Source organism: Patagioenas fasciata, chromosome 2, assembly GCF_037038585.1.
Source record: "Patagioenas fasciata isolate bPatFas1 chromosome 2, bPatFas1.hap1, whole genome shotgun sequence".
NCBI classification, from domain to species: Eukaryota; Metazoa; Chordata; class Aves; order Columbiformes; family Columbidae; genus Patagioenas; species Patagioenas fasciata.
Window position 1 is genome coordinate 79,848,972 of NC_092521.1, and position 19,848 is coordinate 79,868,819.

Below are 19,848 nucleotides of genomic sequence, written 5' to 3' on the forward strand. Positions count from 1 at the left end.
CCCTCCTGCTGTCCCTCTGCCTGTGCCTGCCCAGATGTGCTCTCTCTGCATGTAGACTTGTTTACAGGTGGTGCCGCCTGTGATTTCTGAAAAGCTGCAACAGAAGAGGAGATGAAGTTCTTTCCCCTCCTGTTGGACAAAACCAGTTGAAGAGGCAGGCTCTGCTGGTCACTGTGACCCAGAGCAGGACAGTGAGGTGTGAGAGGGGTCCCAGGCAACATGGGGATGGCCAGCAGCAGCAGAACTGGCCTGCATGTGGAGGGAGGGAATATTTGGGCACCCTTGGGTTTGGAGTTGCTAACGAGGTAAGAAAGCAGTCTGTCCACTGCCAGGGAGCTTGTTTTGTCCTTCCTGGCAGGGCATGCCTGGCTCCAGCTGGTGGTGGTGGTGGTGCAATCAGATCCAGCAGTGTCCTGAGGGCTGGGATTTACATGCAGTCCCTGTCCTGAGGAGCATCATCCTTACAGCCTGTTTTTCAAGTTCACAGAGTGCAGCAGCAAAAGGATGCAGCATTGCAGCCATCACAGCTCCTGCTTGCTGCTGCTGAACTGAAGGGCAGTACATGATGAAGGGCCTGGGCAGAGAAGGAAATAACTTCCATCTCGAAGAAATCTGGTTACAGGTAACTTTCCTTTTTCCTTCTTGTGGAGATACTGCATTTTTCCACTCAGGGGGCATGATGAACAAAGTGTATTGATGAGAAGGGAAAGGCAGAATGGGGAGACGTAGCAAAAGAACAAAGGACTGTTCAGCTGAATTATGCACTGGGTGGTAATGTTTTCTGTGCACACAGAAAGACAGCTGCTGACCTCCAACAGTTTTCATAGGGCACAATGTGTCTCAGCTCTTGTGGTTGCTGTGGCATGAGCAGGGTCCATGTCAGCTGGGGAAAGAGGCAGATCTTGACATGCAGCTCCTTAAATACAGAATTTAGTGCATCTGCATTATGCCTGGGAAGATACTGATCTGTGCCCTTTCCACCAACAGGGTGAAGGCTCAAGAGCTGAGTGGTAGTTTGACCTAAATGGTGAGTTTAAAGCTGTCCTGTCATGCAAAACATACATCTTTCAGTGTGTGAGGCATGGTGTGTCTGGGACTTTTCTTGAGTCACGGGTTAAAAACTATCCCAAAATACATAAGAATCTGCAGAGAGGAGAGGAAAACTAATTTAACCTCATGAATGACTGGAAATAGTGGATTGGTCATCAGGGGTTGTCACTTACCTTGAGATTGTGTTTGCATTTTTAAAAAAGTGTTTGGATTATTAAACAACACAAAGCACACTTTTCTCCATTGGAGTAAATGGGTGTTTTATTTAATATATAAAATCCAAATTAATGTCCTATGATGTGAGGATAAATATTGAACAGGTCTCTTAGAAACTCTTATTTCATGGACAAATGCCAAATTGTCATTAGCGGCAAACTGGGATGTGAATAAATTACCTTAACATCCAGGAGTGAGTGATAACCCAGATGTGTTTAGTGGGAACGAACAAATGCCCCACCCCAGTGTACACTGAATGTGAGGCACTGTTTGAAATGTCTTGCTATTATCTGCCCATGTACAGAAAATTTTCCATTTCAAAGTGTTAAAGCTTATATAGATTCTTTTCTAAAGTTCATTAATACCAGCTGAAGCTGCACAGGCCAAGAAACATAAAAATGAAACAAGAAATGCTACCCAGACAGAGCCAGTTTGTATCTGAATGATCGATTTTCTTGTCTTTTTAGATCAGTAGGTCACGGATCTACTGCACAGTATGGGAAGCTATATTGGAGGGGACAAAACAAATTCTAGCAAAATTATTTGTGCCTTTTTTGGATTTAATTGCTTGCTTTATAAAAGAGATGAAAGTGTTATATTCAGGGATGCTCCCTGACAGGAGAAATGCAGGCGGCACTGAATTCCTGTCCCTACAGCGGACTCTAGGTACTATTTATTTTGACGGGCTGCTCCTATGCAGGAGGAGTTCGTATGTTTGTGGCCGAGGGTAAAACTGTTTTGCTTATTGAGGTTAGGGTGTGGTGTATAGGTTGAAGTGGGCAGGAGGGAGGAGAGCTGCCTGATCCTCAAGCCCTGAGGGCAGCACCCTGGGGCTGAGACTGGCTGCAGACTTGCCAGGGGTCCCTGCCTGCAGCAGAGGGCAGAGCCAAAGCCAGCCCAGAGGTGACTGATCTGGCTGAGGTTTGACAAGGTGGGGCAAAAGTTGAAAATAAGGGAGGGGAGAAGTACTTTTTCCTCAAGAATAAGTGGTGGTCAGGCCTAGAAAATGGGATCTGTGGACTAACTATTCAAGATAATTTTTCACAAATTTGGCAGTTCCTCTTCCAGCCTCATGTGTAGGACAAAGTGAGGTTTTGGGCCAGGAAGGAACTCTGGAAGCTGAAGAAAGTTCTCCAGGTAACCAAGCCACTGCTGTCTGAACCCCTTTCATTCACCTTAACTCTTGCTCTCACAGTGACCTCAGTGGCATTTTTGGTCGCTGCCCATGGCTGTTCCTAAATTCCAGCACTCAGATGGATTCACCGGCATGACCTGATTCAACAGATTGCTTGGACTGGTGTTGAAACAAGTTGTGTGGTTGGCTTTAGTCACCTGCTTCATGCTGAAAATGTCATTTTATGAGGCTTTTACAAATTTTCAACCAACTGATAGGTCTTTTATCCTCCAGGGGATAAAATCCCCTCAAGCCCACCTCCAGGGGGAAGGACAGTTTCAATCTCAGGAAAGAACTTGTTAAGCAGGAGGATGACCATGGGTTTCTACACGTTTGCAGGTTATTTGACTTGCCACAGCAGGAGAAAATTATGCTACTGATCAATAGCTATTTTTCTGCTATCGGTGGGTGATCTTTGAAAGGTGTTCATGCTTCTGAAGGGTTCCTCTCCTTGTGTTTCCTTTTTATTTTTTGCTATGCAATTGGTTTTAATGTATGCATCACCTTTAATTCAGACTGTGATTGCACTCTGCAGTGCATTATAAATATCTCTCCTTAAATCCAGGAGAAAGGTCAGTATGTGTCTGACAGATTTCTGGAGGGTCTGATTGGGCCAGCCCAGGGGATCACACTGATGGATCTGCTGTCTCTGCCAAGGAGGTACCAGTGGAGGAGGTGGTGAACTATGGCAGTATTGGCCATGGTGAGTGTGAGAGAGTGGAGATGAAGATCCCAAGGGGAGGGAGCAGCATCACAGAGCCCAGACTTGAGCCACCAGGCCAGCAGCCTATGGGTTGTCTAGGGAGCGGGTAGATGGGATCATACAAGAGCAGCTCTCCAGGGAAGGAGATGAGGGGAACTGCCAGACCTGAATGGACTGCGTCCTCCAGGTACAAGAATGGTCCATCTTGATACCTGGGTAAATAAGCAGGTGTATCAGCAGCCCAACTCAACTAAACTGGGAACTCGTGGCACAGCTCCACTACAAAATGGGCATATACAGGAGATGGAAGCAGGGCCAGGCTACAAAGGAGGCATTTAGAAATAATGCCCAGGCATGTAGGAACAGGGTTAGGAAAGCCAAAGCTTGACTTGAAGTGGCAGAGACATCAAGGGCAAGACGAATAGCTTCAGCATCTACATGAGCAGTAGAAGGCCGAACAAGGAAATCTGGGCTCACTGCTTGGTGGGGTGAGTGATTTTGTAACACTGGAGACAGAGAGGGCCACTGTCCCTAGTGTCTTCTTTATCTCCATCTTCACCACCAAGTTCTCACAGCCTTCGGTGCTTAGCGAAAGGGCTCAAGGAGGACAGCAACAACGATCAGTAGGTAAAGACTGAGTCTGGTGATTGCAGAGAGCAGCAAATGTCGCACCTATCTTCAATAAAAGCCCAAAGGACAACCTAGGCTTCTACAGGCTGGTTGGCTTCATTTTGGTGAAGGGCACCCCATTCATCAGTGGGCCTACATTGTCTCTGGTATTAGTTTTATCTGCTATGTATTTGAAAAAGTTCTTTTTGCTATCTTTGACCCCTCTTGTAATTCTAAGGAGGCCTTGGCTACCCTAGCTGCCTTCCTACATCCTCTAACAGCAGCCTTATATTTCTCCCAAGTGGCCAGCCCCTGCTTCCATGACCTGTAAACTCGCCTCTTCTGCTTGAGCATACCCACAGATTCCTATTCAACCACACAGGCCTCCGGGCTCCCTTCCTTGACTTCCTACGTGTGGGGATGCTCTGATCCTGAGCATGGAAGAAGCAATCTCTGAATGCAATCCAGCTCTCTTGGGCCCCTTTTCCTTCAAGCAGTCTTGCCCATGGGATTTCCCCCAGCAATTGCTTGAAAAGGCCGAAGTTAGCCCTGATAAAGTCCAGGGTTGCAATTCTACTTGCTATTCTGTTCCTGCCACACAAGATGCTGAACTCCACCATCTCGTGGTCACTGCAACCCAGGCAGCCCTCAACCTTTACTGCTTCGACCAGACCCTCCTTGTTAGTGAGGATGAGATCCAGCAGTGCACCTCTCCTGGTCGGCTCCTCCACCATCTGCATGAGGAAGTTATCATCAATGCACTGGAGGAACCTCCTGGACTGTGGCTGGCTGGCTGAATGGTCCTTCCAGCAAACATCAGGGAAGTTAAAATCACCCACAACAACCAGGGCCTGTGACTGTGAGGCCACTCTCAGCTGCCCATAGAAGGCCTCATCAACTTCCTCAGCCTGATCTGGTGGCCTGTAATAGACACCTACAACAGTATCATCCCTGCCAGCCTGCTCCTTAATTCTCACCCATAGACTCTCAACTCGTTCCTCATCTGCTCCTGGGCAGAATTTAGTACATTGTAGTTGCTCTCTCACATAAAGAGCAACTCCACCACCACGCCTGGCTGGCCTGTCTTTCCTGAAAAGGGCGTGGCCATCCAGGACCACATTCCAGTCATGTGAACTGTCCCACCACGTTTCTGTAATTGCCACCAGATCATAATCTCCCGACCGAACATAGGATTCTAACTCCTCCTGATTATTCCCCATGCTGCATGCATTGGTGTACAGGCAGTTCAGGGAGCGAGCAGAACACACCAGTTTCTCCCTAGGGGCACAGGAGGCCACCAGGTCCTCATCAGTTTTAGAATGCTGCCCCACTGGGATAAGCCCAGCTACAACCCCATCCCCCTTCCAGCCTAGTCATCAAGAAAGTCATGTCAAGAAAGTGGTTAATGGGACCTACACCACCTGTAGACCAGTAACGAGTGAAGTAATATAAGGGTCCGTGCTGGGCCCTGTCTCATTTTATATCTTTGTCAGTGATCTGGTGGAGGTGGCAGACAGTTCTGGTCTCAAGTTTGCAGATGATTCCAGATTGCAGGCACACACAAAGTCAGGGCTGCCATCCAGAGTGACCTAGGCAGGCAAGAGGAATAGACCAGCAGCAACCTCGTGAAATTCATCAGGGACACAAGTCAAGTGTTGCCCCTGAGTAGGAAGCACAAATGCAAGAGCACAGGCTGGTCCCTGCCCAGCTGAGAGCAGCTCTGCAGGAAAGGACCTGTGAACTTTTGCAGGCACAAACTGAGTCAGAGCCAGTGGTGTCCCCTGGCTGCAGGGACAGCCAGCACCACCCTGGGCAACCCAGTGCAGGAAAGACATGGAGTAACTGGAGCAAGTTCATCTGGAGGCCCCCAAGGTGGCTGAAGGCCAGAGCACGTGCACTGTGAGGGCAGGCTGAGGGATCAAGTCTTGTTCAGCCTGGAGAAGAGATGGCTTCAGGGGAGGCCTGACAGCAGCCTGACAGCACCTGTGAGAGGGTTGTCAAGAAGACAGAGGCAATCACTTCACAGTAGGGCACCATGGGAAGATGAGAGACAGCAGGCATAAGTTGGAACAAGAGAAGAGGCAGGACAGAAGGAAACACTTTTTCATTCTGGGGACAGTCAAGAACTGGAACTGATTGCCCAGAAAGGTCGTTTAATTTCCATCCTTGGAGAATTTTAAGACCGGGCTGCTTAAAGCCCTGAGCAACCAGGTCTGACCTCAGAGCTGAACTTGGAGCTTGGACTGCGTGTCCTTCTACGGGCCCTTCCAACTTGAATTGTTGTCTGTGATTCATCATATTAATATTTTAAACCCACCTTGAACTTCCAGCCAAATTTATTTCTGATCTATTTGTGTCCTTGAGTTCTTTTGCTTCTAAGGCTTGTTCTTTGCCTAAAATAAATTTTATTCTGCAACATATTAGCAGACAACAATAACATTCACTCTCAACTTTTGTTAAGCAGAACAAGCTATGCTTTTGTAATTTCCTCATGTGGAATAGAGTGCCTGTTCCTTTATCATCTTAATATCCCCTCTCTGCATCTGTTCTAATTTGAATTCATCTATCTTGCATGTAGGTGATCACAGCACTGCAGTACTGTACAAATCCAAATACAAGGTCAATGAAGAAATATTCAGATTCTGCACTAGGCACTCTTGCTACTGCAAAGCATTCTGCAGGACAACATAGACATAGATTTCATTATTTCTTCACAACTGCACCCTGCCTATACTCATCCTGTCACTGTTTATTGTTTCCTGAGCTTCCTTCCTACATATAGAAATACGTAAGTGCAGACATATGCAAAATTGTTGTGCCATAGAAATTATTAATGATGACTAATCCTACAATTAAAAAGGCTTTTCTGATATTTTCCCTGAACATTTCTCTCATTACTAATTTTCATTAGCCTTAATTGGACCTTTTTTTCCCTCAAAAGCTGTTCTAGACCCAGGTGTCTTTCAAATATTTGTACACAGAAATCTTGTCCTCTTTTAAATTGCATCTACTGATCTTTTCTGGTGAGACATTTTAGCCCAGCACCCTAATTATTTGGATGTGAATGAAAAAGATTTCTTTACAACAAAATGTTCTCATATAGTTCTCAATTTTGTTTTTAGGATGCTGTAAAAAGACCACTGAAATATTCTTTAAATCCCAGAGATCACAAGTACCTAAAAGGTGTGAGACATAACCTTTTAATATATTGACCACATATCATTGTCTTATTCTCCTTCTATCACAAGTGCTTTTTGAGATATTAACTCTGATTACAATTTGGTCACATCGAATTGTGGTCCTTCTGGGAAAGGAGGCTTTATTTAAGCAGTAATCAAGAACTAGTAATTCCCAGGGATACAGCAGGTTCCCCCAGTCATAGTTTCTCTCATCTTCTGTTTCTCCACAAATGCCTCCTTTGGGAAATTGTTTAAAGATAATCTATAAGTGAATTCTCACAGTTTCTCAGTGAGATTGCCTGTTGTATATTGGTAATTTGCCACACAGGAGATAAATTGGCTTTTTTTGAGATAACATTTTGTTGTTCATGGCCTATGTAGTTCTTTTCACATTGGTTGTTTAAAGAGCAGTAAGTCATCCGTAGACTAAGTGCAAATTTGAGCTTGTGAGACTGCAAGGCAGAATGGTGGGCCCTGTGTAGAGTTCATTGGCTAAATGTTTATGAAAATATAAGGAGCTCTTAGCTCCAATGCTTAAATTATTTCTATCTCCCTTCCAAGTATAGTTACAGAAGCCTCCTGTGTATGGTCTTGGCATGGGAGCTTCTTATAAACAGAAGGCACACAGCGATTCCAGCACCATTCTGCTGAGCCTGAAAGGGAATTTTCAAGCCACAGTAATTCATCCAGCCGCTGCACAAAATAACTAAATTTTTTTAGCTATTGGTTACAACTTTGGAAGATAAGAATGTTTAACCATGTAGTGTGTGCAGTGCCCAGGTGCTGGAAGCAGGGCAGAGACTCGGCTGCAGGGGCAGCCCCTGTGAGGAGAGGCTGAAGCCACCCCATGCTGGGGACAGCTGTTCCCTAGCAGAGATTTCCCTCTGACCCCTGGAGAGATCCTGCTGGAGCAGGTATTGCCTGCAGCCATGGAGACACCACGCTGGAGTTCCAGCAGGACCCCACACCACAGCAGGTGGACGTGCCCTGAAGGAACTGCAGTGCCTGGGACAGCCCCACACTGGAACAGGAAAATCTCTTCCAGAAGTGATTGGACAACACCCTCAGACACATGGTGTGAACTGTGGGGTTGTCCTGTGCAGGGACCGGAGTTGGACTCGATGATCCTTGTGGGTCCCTTCCAACTCAGGACATTTCATGATTCTATGATTCTAAGCGTGAGGAAGCAGGAGTGGCAGAGAGGAGCTGTAATGGGCTGACTGGAGCCCCCATTCCCCTTCCCTCTGCACCTCTCAGGCAGAAGAGGTAGAGGAGTTGGGAGTGAAGGGGTAAAGCCAAGCCTGCGAAGAAGGACAATGGGCAGGAGAAGGTGTTTTAGGTTTTGTCTTTGCTTTTTACCATCCAACTCTATTTTAACTCACAGTAAATTATTTTTCCCTAAGTTGTGTCTGCTTTGCCCATGATGCTAATTGGTAAGTGACATCCTTGTCTTTGTCTTGACCCATGAGATTTTTCATCTTATTTTCTAACCCTGTCCTACTGAGAAGGGGAAGAGAGCAACCAGATGGGGATCTGACAGCCAGCCAAGGTCAACCCACCCCAAACTGTTTTAAGTAAGCTACCATTCTCGGAGTCCTTTCAGCTCTACTTTTTCATCTTGATCTTTAACAGACTTAATTACTAACTTGGAAATAATTTATATTTTCATTTGATTAAATGATATTAGAATTTTTGCAATGAGTCAAAAGCAGAGAAGCAAACTTCACAGCATTGATTAGCTACCATGATAAAGATGAACACTGGCTCATTTTTAATGTGGTGATTCATTACCTGGCAAAATTAAGGCTCTGTATTATTTCTACTTCAGTTTCCATCGGGATTTATTATTATTCCACAAGCTGTAACATGCATTTTTTTCTTGAAAAAGAAAAAAAAATTAAAGTGATGTCAATATCCTACAGTTAGAATGGTACTAGAAATTCACAGGCTGCTAAATTCAGCACCGCAGCTCAGAAGGTAATGTCATTTTAATGTCATTTCTGGCCATTGGCACAGCACCAGTTCTCTGCGGGTCTTAGAGACTCGAGAGGAACTGTAAGACCCTTCCCATGCCTGTGTCATTCTTGTCTCTGACATCTTGCACATTCATCTGGGAGAGCTAAAAGAAGAGTTGGCATCTTCCCTCATGTTTTGTAGAACACCCGTTGGACTTCTGCTCAAAGACAAGTGACAATATAGCCCCTACTTTCATATACCTGAACTGTGCTGCAAACAACAATAAAACAAAGACAGAAAAAGAATAATACTTGAATTGTGTAAAAATTCTTTTTCTTTTTGGAAGAAGGTTGTTCAGTTTAATCCTCATGAAAGTGGGAAAAATAACAGTAGTGGATGAAAGCCAGAGTTTAAGAAAATACATTTAAATATATTTTTTTACTTAAAAATGAGTTTCCTTATCATTCAAAGACCTAAGAGTTAAACTATTTTGTGCACGCCTCAGGTACAAATTGTCAAAAGTTCTAATAAACCAGACTATATAAAAAGGAAGAGACTTTTTTTCCCAGAAAAAATGTATTTGTGTTTTAGCTGATCATATAAAAAGCATTATTTTTTTAAAAAAATGTGTATATATTTTTTCAAGTGTTAATGGTTTCACCACTAGTTGTAACTACATTCCAAAGTCCTGTAACATCAGGGCACATTCTCCTTATCTGTGTAGCACAGTGAGCATAATCTTTACACTGAGGTGACTCTCATCACTACCTCCCCAGAGCCGTTGTCTTCTGAGGGATCTTCTTGAGGTCTCATGCGGTTGAACAGATGCAACAATACATAGCCACACTGAAATCTTGGTGAGGTTAACTGTGTCGGATGAACTAAACTTCTGTTTCTAAATGCAGTCAGCGGTAACCACAATGTCCTTCCTGCTGAGGGTTCTCCTCGATTGCTCTCTTCTATGTCTGTGGCTTTATCGTAATTTAACACATCCCAGTGTAGATTCACAGCCCTCCAGCGTTTAAACACTCGATAAACAGATGCACCTTCATGTACTATCAGTCCTGAAATTAAGAAAAAAGAAATTAGCCTATTCAAAATGTCACTGGATACCATTTTGAGAGTAAATACAGGTGTAATACATTATAATGAATCTGGCAATTGCCAGAGGCTCTTAAATTATTTGTAACTCTGATAATGCAAATCAATTGTACGTATGCAACATCACTGGTTATTCATGTGTTTGAGAGGTGGGAACATGTAGAGGAAATAAAATTGTTCTGAATGAAAGCTCAACATAACCAATGCTGGAATAAGCTGAGCATGCCTAACTAAAGTATTTAGGTTTAAGTAAATCAATATAGAAGAACCCTATTGGCCAATTTATAAATTGACTGTTTATGCTAGTGTAACCCTTGCTCATAGTAACTAATATTTATTGAGATTTGTACTGGTTTAAGTCAACCTTTCAGTAAGTTACACCTGAAATTAACAGGATGGTCTCAAATTTGTTTGAGAGCGTTTTGTAGAATTAATACAGATACAAACAAATTTAAGTGTTTTCACATTCTTAGTTCAACTTGGGAGCACAGAAGATTTATGAGAAGCTGAAACAGCTGTAAGTATAATGACTTTCCTGTCTTGCTTCAGTAGAGCAAGAATAAATTAAATGTTAATATTAACTACGATGAGCATGGCAAGGATGATAGGCTTTCTTCTTCATAATTCAGTAGATAGAAGTTGAGAAACATCTCTTTTGTTGAGACACAGGAAACCTTATAAAAGCTCTCTTAAGGAGTCTGGACTCCTCAACAGACCAATCTGCTTATGAACTTCCATATAGCTAATATTTATGATTATTGTATGCATGCAAACAATTTATTTACTTAATAATTACATGTATGTAGATGTATTTATACACACGCCGTTTATGTGTAAGTATTTCAAATATGGATTTACTGGGCAGGCACATGGAGCTTCAGCCTTCTTTTCAGGTTTCTCCTTTGTTCCTCAGCCAGCCTAGTAACTTGTATGGTGCTGAGCAATGCCACATGTTTCCTCTTACTCTCTGCTTTGGGAGGAGAGCCATCTGTCTAGCCAAACACGTTTCTACATTTCTTGTCCTGTGTGTTTCTGGCCTAAAATTTTCCTGTATGTGGGCACATCTATAATATGATCTGCAATGTCACAGGCTATAGTCCTTTATCCCAAGAGATTGTATATCAACTGTTCCTACACAACAGAATTGTGATTTAAGTGTCTTAGGTCTCTCAGTGAGTTTAACTGATACATGAAAGGAGACATTCAAAGAAAGATGACACAAGCAGAAAGGTTGGTTAAAACATTTACATTAACAGGAAACCTCAGATTCAAGTGCAATGATTTGCAGATAACAATGCCTACTCTAACACATTTTTTAAGATCATTACACTGAAAGATGGAGAAACACAAAGATTGCTTTCAGAAGGACAGGATAGCAAATGTAGCATCTCTGTAAGGCTTTCACAGAATCACAGAATGGTTTGGGTTGGAAGGGACCTTAAAGATCATCAAGTTCCAAAGTTGCCTAGAATTCATTGAAGCATCCGATACAGCAAAACTAATACAACAGAAACTTAATTATTTGTTAAAAATTCTAAATGTATTTTGTATTGACATTGCATTTTAGTGGAATGTTTTCTTGACTGCAAGATATCTATCTTCATTTTCTCGGATATATATAAAGCAACCTGTCCTAAAAATTTAGCAGCCACATTAGTACATAAATGCACGTTCAAGACTGGCTATACTGTCTTAAAAAAGGATAAATATTTTTGATCACATACAAAATCTACAAGCCACATAAGCCACAGTTTTATTGCTGTGACAAAGATCACACACCTTTTTTTTTTTTTTTTTGTCTGCTGGATTTCGCCTACAATGATAAGGGAGATGAGCATAATTTTCCCTCTACCTGTCACTGGATCATAGTATTCTTTGGCTTAACTTCCCTCAAAACTGTGATGAAACAAAAGTTGAGAGAAACTATTTACTGTTGCGTAAAGATTTTTGATACCTGCCTGCTCTCCATTGAAACCTGAACAACATATTTTAGAATAGAGAATGAGGCAGTTGAGGAAGGACCATGAAGTACATTTAAACAATCAAAAGTATCCTCCCAAAATTATGACAGAAGTCATTATAGGACTTCTTATTTTAAGGAGCTCTTTTTTACTCTTTTTTGAGCTTTCAGGATTTACTGAAATTATGTTTTCAAAGTTTTCTCAACAATGCCAAGGAAGAGAAATTTTCCTTAAAATGAAAGCTGTTATTCACATATGCTCCAAAAAAGCTAAGGAACAAAGGATCAAATATCACAAGGCTTGAAATAAAGTTGCCACATTTGGCAACGCTGAAGAAGAAAGCACTACTTTCATAACTCCTCCCATGAAAAGATTTAGTTTCCATCTAATAAAATGACACATTGAAAAAGACCTACGTAGAAGAGGCAAAAGAATTCTAACAGGTCTTCTGTCTCTTAAAAGATATTTTCTAGGGCCTGCGAGAATATAAGTTCTCAGCACCTAACAGTTCCAGGACCACAAACAAGGGAAAATCTGGGTAAGGTTAAAATGCTGGAGATTTTCCCATTGCAAAGGAGTTCTGATGCTCAAAATGTAAGTGTTTAGTTACTAAAGTGAAGCTGTAAGAAAATGGCAAAGAATCTTCTTTTTCTTAAAAGTTCCACAGCAATCAATGAGGATATAAGAGAGAAAATCGGGATAAATCTATGAATAATATCGACTTGTTCCAAATACTGTGGTTTCAACAGCACAGAGGACATAGTCTTAAGGAAAAAATCAAATTGTTTGATCCAGATGATCCCAAGAGGAAATGTTAGAATTCACTACTGTTAGCTATTCTGTCATTCTGTCCAATTAATATCTACAAAGAACAAAGTTTTGGGATGATGGACCTGGCAAAATACCCTAAAGGTTCTAAGAAGACTTTATATTCAAGATTTATTTTAAGATGTAGCAATTGTAGTGCAATTCAGACAACAGGATTATGGGGAGATCATAATTTTATTTTCTTTTATTGCTGAGTAGTATGAGATAGTTTCACTCTATCCAAAGGATTTCTCACCCTGAGTCACAAGAACACTTGACATTTTTCATACTGAATGTCATTACAAGAAGGCAACTCTGCTTAGTTCTGATGTGGTATCAGATTCCAATGTTGTCTTATTTATCACACTAATCTTGCTTATAATAATTTAGGAATGGTCCTCCCAGGAACACCACAGACTTTTACCAGGGAATAAAAGACCCTTTTCAGAAACAGACTTTACAACTGGACAAAATACCATCTCTTTATTCAGAGGTTCACAGATATAAAAAAAACCCCACAACAAAACAATAAAGTGCTTAAAAGCATTGAAGTGAAACACGTCCACTCTAAAAATAGCAATAAAACTCTCTCTGAACTATTTAGAATTAGTGAAAGACTGGCTTTCTGGGTAAAGAAATAATAAGTGCAGCTAGATGTGTTCATTACACGTAACTTCAGCTTGTACATCTTGAAAACTATGGGAGTTACATGAATGCTGCTGGGCATCCAGTTCCTTGGTGGGGATGAAAGAGGCTTTCAGAGGGCTATTCACCCTCACATTGGCTCCCATTGCTTACTCCCTTGCTATAGTACTGGCACCACTCATGTTTCTAGTGCAATATTACAGTTGCTTTCCTGCTCTAAAGGAGCTGCACAGTTGTTCTGGGATGGCAAGTGAGCTGTTATTATTTGTGAGAGGTTTTGTTCATGGTAGAGCCACTTATGGCTAGTAGTTACTGTTATATTCCAATGAAAATATATAACATCATATGATGTCACTGTTACAAGAACTAATTGCTAGGTCTACAATGCAGAATGCCAAAGACTTTGTGTACTGTCCTTCAGCGGCTAAATAAGGGGTTTATTAATTCTTTCCTTTCATATTATCGCACGAACTCATTCCCTTTTGTAATTCCCACATACATAGTCCAATCTGAGCACTGTCACTGCAGCAGCACTGGGTCTCCCAGGCAGTAGTTCTGTTTGATTAAAATGTTCAAGATTTGCCTTGGGAAAACTTCCATTATCAGCAAGTTTCAGAGACAAGAGGTTTATGCCCAGCTTAGATGCAGAAATGTGCAAACTAGTGACTTGTAGGATTGAATTAACACTGATAAGTAAAAAAGATGATCCTGTTAGGAAGAAATTAGATTTCTAGAAAAATTAGAGTGGAAGATGAAAAAAATGGATACCAATAAAATACATACACTGGAATGAATAGAAGATATTATATTGGTGACCTGTAATCTTTGGGATGTTTCTTTCAGTGAAAATATAATCAAAATCAAGAATTAAAATACAAGTTACATGTAATTTACTTGATAAGAAAGTGGAGGGTGTGCTACCTCCAGTATACAAATCGATCATTGGGAAAACAAATTATGATCATATGTGCGAGTTTTCAAGGATGTCATATAAATATGTCATTACCTTTGGGAAAGCTACTTTTAAAAATGATGACAACAAAACATTTCAAAAAGTACAGATATTTACACTTCACAAATGACAAAAATGGTTATGCAGAACTATAGGAAGGCATGAACGAAGGCAGTTGGAATGAGTCTTGGTCATTCCACCAGTAACTCAAGCACTTGTCTTGAAATATATGGTGCACAGGAAAACTCCTGTCTGCATAGATTTCTCTTTGAAATAAAGAGACATTTCAGTGGGAGTATAGGCATTCATTCACTGTAAATCCTGTTGAAAACTAAGAGAATGCCATGAATGACTAAACACAAATGAGAGGAGATACTAAATGAGAACTGTGGCTGGCTGTAAGCATTACAAGCTTTTGTCATGAGAGATTATATAGATTATCCAATGGTAAAATCATAGGTCAATGCCTTTGGGAAGTCATCAGCGTAATGGACAGTGTTGGGATTTTTTTAATCATTCATGAGTAATTACATCCATCTATTAGAGAACAAATCTAAAATACTTCACTCTGTGATGAAAGAAAAAGATCAAATCGAAAAAAATCAAATATATTTTAAAATATTTTCAAGAGTTACAGGAAGTCCTGGTTTTACAAACTTACAGAATGCAGATTACTTTTAATTATATGTAAAATAAGTGGGCTGAATGAATCTGGATCATCAGAATTCTACAGTTACCAAAGCTCCTTTATACAGCTTTCTGAATTTTCAGATATAGTTAAATCACATCCGCACTGAACTTCGTAATTACAAAACAGTGTCCAAATATGTTTAATTATAGTCTGTTGTACATAAAAATTTCCATGTATTACTTATGATCAAACTACAAAACATGCATTTATGTAGTTACAGGCAAGTCAGTTTGTCTGCACCTGCTCTTTGCTCCTGCATGGTGCCGGTTAGGCCAGAAGCTCCTGAGCCATGTGAGGCACATGTTAGTTAGTAGCTTCCAGTCAGAGGTGGCTTCAGCCTGGCTGGCTCCAAAGGCAGCTACATAACTGCATGTACCAACCTAGGGAAGGCTCATCTTACTACAGTTTACTTTTACAGCTAAATAAAACTAATATTTCTGATCACCCACAGATGTTCTTGATTGATTTTGAGATTAACTTGGTTTAGATGTTTTAACAGTCAAGCAAATCGAAAGAAATGGAAATAGTTTGAAATAATTGGTTATTTCAACTAGTTGATGCATACCAAAGGAAAGTTGATGTTACCAAAGTAAAGTTTTTACAATTGTAATATTTGTGAAAAAAAACAGAATTCCATATAAATAAAAAGTTTAGAATGCCTGAAGCACACTTTGTTTTCACTTGAAAAAAAGAACAAACACAGCAAAGGCCCAATATGGAGTGTTAAGCCAGAAAAAGTGGTATTCAGGAATGAGCATGTAAAAGGACATGTAGCTGAGTCCTTTATTTCGTTTAAAGGCTGAGCACTTCTCCAGAGTATTAGAGACCAAGATCCTGTCCATTCTTCTGTCTGAGAAGATTTGGGTCCACAGAGTGAGCTTTTCTTAGAAAAATTACAAAACAAACAGAGCTGCTGATCCAGCTGAAATATAAATACTCTTACAATAATGAGATGGTTTCAATAAAAGATTATATGGCCTGATGTTTGGAGCAAAAGCCTTGATATTAGGAATCACTCTGTTTCTTTGCACCTTATTGAGCAGAATTCAGCACTGTCCTCCTGAATTCCCATATATGAGACTGGGTAACATCAACACTTATCACTCATAAATCTCAAAGCAAACATCAGATAGCATTTGACTTCTGGATTTTCTTTGAATTACAATTCTAAGAATGTGGTTTAATGTTTACTGCAATTATTAAATTTTCTTTGCAAATAATTGTAGCTATTCTAACCAGCAATTCCAGGTTCTTTTATCAAATAATAAAGGGATTTCTGTTTATTATTTCTGTGTCCAGTATATTTTCAGAAATTTTAAAACTGGTCAGTATTTTCTTTTATAAGATAGAGCTAAATGACTTGAGACTTTTTAATAGTATAGTAATTTATTATAGTTAGCACTATTACAGTGTTTCATAACTGTTTATGATATACAAAGAACACAAACCTGTCTTCTCCGTTCTTTTCTGCTACTAGCACAGTGACCTATATAAATCTGCGCAACAATTTTGGATACGTAGTTGGACAACATCCTCAAGGGCTGCTTCTGTGCTTCACGATGGTACAATCTAACGCAAAGTGGCATCAGTAGACTTGGCAACACATAATTTTGCTTATTATTTTAATAATGTCTTGGTTATTTTCATCTATCTAACTTCCTGAACTTTGCTAGCCATCTATTCCTCTTCTCATCACTAAGACCTCGGGGATACACTGTAATGAATATTAAAGTTTCTTTGGTTCTTTTCTTTTTTCAGTACTTGTAACACTGTATGAATCAGTATTTGCCAAAGGTACCAGGTGAGAATAAATCTGCAAAGAACTGATCAATTAGACTGACCAATTAGAAAAAATAGATATAGTCACAGTCTTAAATCACAGTCTGTGCTGTTTAAAGATGTTGAGCTTACCTATGCATACTAGATCCATAAAACCATACATTCCATAGCAGATTTGAAAAAGGATGTCCTTTCTTTGCCATACTGCATAAGGGCTGAAGGCTGACCATAGAAGCCAAGTCACACTTGCTACTAAGAACAGAGATCCTAGGATTACAGCAACCATCTGCACTTTCTCAACCAGTGTTATAGTAATGCTTTGCCACTAAAAGAGAAACAAAGTTGTATAAGATAAAAATGTTATTTTCTGCGATTGTACATTCAACTCCACTTTTTCCTGAAATAAGAAATTATTTTAATATTTATACATATCTTCATAGATCTTTACTAATATCCTCAATACTGACATTTTATATATTTTTTAACCTATTTCACTTTTAGGTAAACTAATAGTTGCTTCTCCGTCTCCTCCAGCATCACTATAATCACCATCTAGCTGTGAACTTCAGAACACTTAATAGTTTCATTTCTGTTTCGAATACCTAGGCAAAAAAATGTTTAGTCTTAGGAATGGAACACAGCCTTTCATATTTGTTGGGAAGACAATCTTAAGTATATTTTATGTTCATGTGACAAGTTGAAAGCGACAATTTTCCTTTCCATCCCACCCCCCTGGAGTCTGAAGCCATTTTCCACTTTCCTGCTGCTCATCAAAGAAGTTCCAGGCTCTCTTCAGACATAACAAGGCAGTTGGGTTAATCAGTGTTAATGTTACAGAGACACACCTGCAGTCTAGTATGGAAGCAACCTGAAGGCTCAGTAGGATCCCTGAATACGAGGAGCATGAACCTTTATTTTCAGTGCATCCCAATTACATCTGCCTTTCCAGGAAGGCCTGCATTCTCTATATGAGAGGTGATTCAGATTTATGGTGTGACAAGATGTAAATATAAAAGAGTATGCTTACTGAATTCTGTCAAGGTAAGAACAGAAATAAAATTTTGTTAAAACAAAGAGTCACAGAAGCAAAACACTGCATAAGAGAAAAAGCATTCTAGACTGTCCTTGACATGTATGGTCTTTCTTGCCTGTAATAGTCTAAATTACCGTGGTAGACTCCCCACTTTGGCCCCATCACCTACTCCAGAGCTAGTAAGCAGGCACTGGAGAATGCCATCTTTCCTGTTTCTAACTTGGAACATACCTGCCCCTTACATGGTTGGGATAAGTGGAGAAAGAGCTACTGAAGTAAGGGCCCTATTAGCTCTTTTCCCATCTGGCAATATTTTTCATTTTTACTGTTATTTTATGAAAGGTTTCTCTTTTAATCAGCAATTGGGTACCCTTTGCTGTAGGATGCTAGAATAATTTACATGGCAAGGGGCTGTGGGAGGTCTGTAGCTCAACTTCCTGCTCAGAGCAAGGTCAGTGATGCAATCAGACCAGATTGCTCAGGACTTTACTCACTAGTAACACCTTGAAAACCTCCAAGCATGAAGACTGTTCAGACTTTCTGGGCACCCTGTTCCACTTCCGACTGTCTTGCAGTTCAAAAATGTTTTTCTTAAAACATGTTTTTTCCTTTATCCAGGCTGATCCTCTTTTGTTCCAACTTAGGCTCTTTTCCTCCCACCAAGTTCCACTGTGAAGAGCCTGGGTGAGCAGTGAGGTCCTCTGTCCCTTTCTTCTCTTTCCACCTTTTTCATTAGCTTTTCTACTATTGACTAATTTGGACAGCTGGTGCTGCATGCCTTCTCTTGTTGCAGCTTTATGAATGTAACAGTACAAAAGCTGTATAACAATTTGTAAATTGCCCATCTTGAAATATTATCCTTTTACAATGAACTTATTAAACTCATGCTAGCTATTTCATTGAAATTCAGGGTTTGGAATGGGGCTATTCATATGAAATACTACCTTTTCTATGGTAAAGCAACTACGGATACTCAATTCATTTGTTAGAAAAAAAATTTATAAGGTCAAGGAAGGTCATTAACAAGTGATGCATGACAGAATGATGTGAGCTTCTCATGACTCAGACACTACTTGTATACAGAATTTAAATGTCAGCACTGAAATTCATAGAACTCTATTTAGACACTATAGGGATAGGTTCAATAAAATCGTTTTTCATTTCTCAGCTGAAGCGACATAGTCTGACTTGGCAGAAAACTGTCAAAATGCTATTGGTTATGTATCTTTTTTTATCTTCTTTCATTATCACTGTGAGACAGACCTGTGATAAACTTGTTTGGAATGTTTGAAATCGAAGTACATTTACATGAACTAAAGCTTTAACAATCACAACATATTAAACTGTCAAATTTGTGGAAGAAGCTGGCAATAAAATGAAAAAAGTGTTAGATCACTGAAGTAAACAGCAGATCTTTCACAGTGCAATTTCAGCAATGCAGAGGTTCCTAAAGTCACTTCAGTTTATTTTGATTTTCATGTTTTTAAATTTAATATTACTCATAATTATTCTGCAAAGAGAGCACTTCGGATAGATAGGAAAAGCAGTCCAAACATTAGCAATAAGCAATGTAGATTGCAGTCTAGATATAAAGCCCATCCCTTATTCTGGTGTTGTCTAACAACAAACTTCTATTCATATCTCTCACTCACAACCTGAATCAAACACTCGTACCATCTTTTTCAATCTCATGAGAGCTTTTGTTGGCTTACTTAAACTTCTTTGTAGCAAAGTTTGACCTTGAAAAGTCCTTAGAAATTGATATGATCCTCTTCTCAGTATCTTCTCAAGAATGTATTCTAATCGCTTTGCTATTCTCTTGATCAGATTGTCTGTCCACAATGCAAGCAATTGAATCTCTTAACTGCAATAAATTCAGTAATTCCAAAGATTCAGCATATTAGTATGCTACCAACCAGGAAGGGGAGCCACCTCAACTACTGAGAAAATGCCCAAGTGTTCCACAAGTTGCAGTTCCTAACTCCTTCGCCT

At 40.3% G+C, this 19,848-nt stretch overlaps 1 protein-coding gene across 1 annotated transcript in view; it reads right to left on the reverse strand.

The window, feature by feature from the left end:
• Window positions 1–4,557: 4,557 nt before the first annotated feature.
• The window catches only part of MARCHF11 (membrane associated ring-CH-type finger 11), a 35,062-nt gene continuing 19,771 nt past the window's right edge, over window positions 4,558–19,848 (reverse strand). The window contains exons 3-4 of the mRNA XM_065831966.2: window positions 16,956–17,148; window positions 4,558–9,951 (exon numbers count right to left, since the gene is read on the reverse strand). Coding sequence (XP_065688038.1) covers window positions 9,629–9,951; window positions 16,956–17,148 — 516 coding nt within the window. The 3' untranslated portion in view covers window positions 4,558–9,628. The remainder of the gene's footprint in view (window positions 9,952–16,955; window positions 17,149–19,848) is intronic.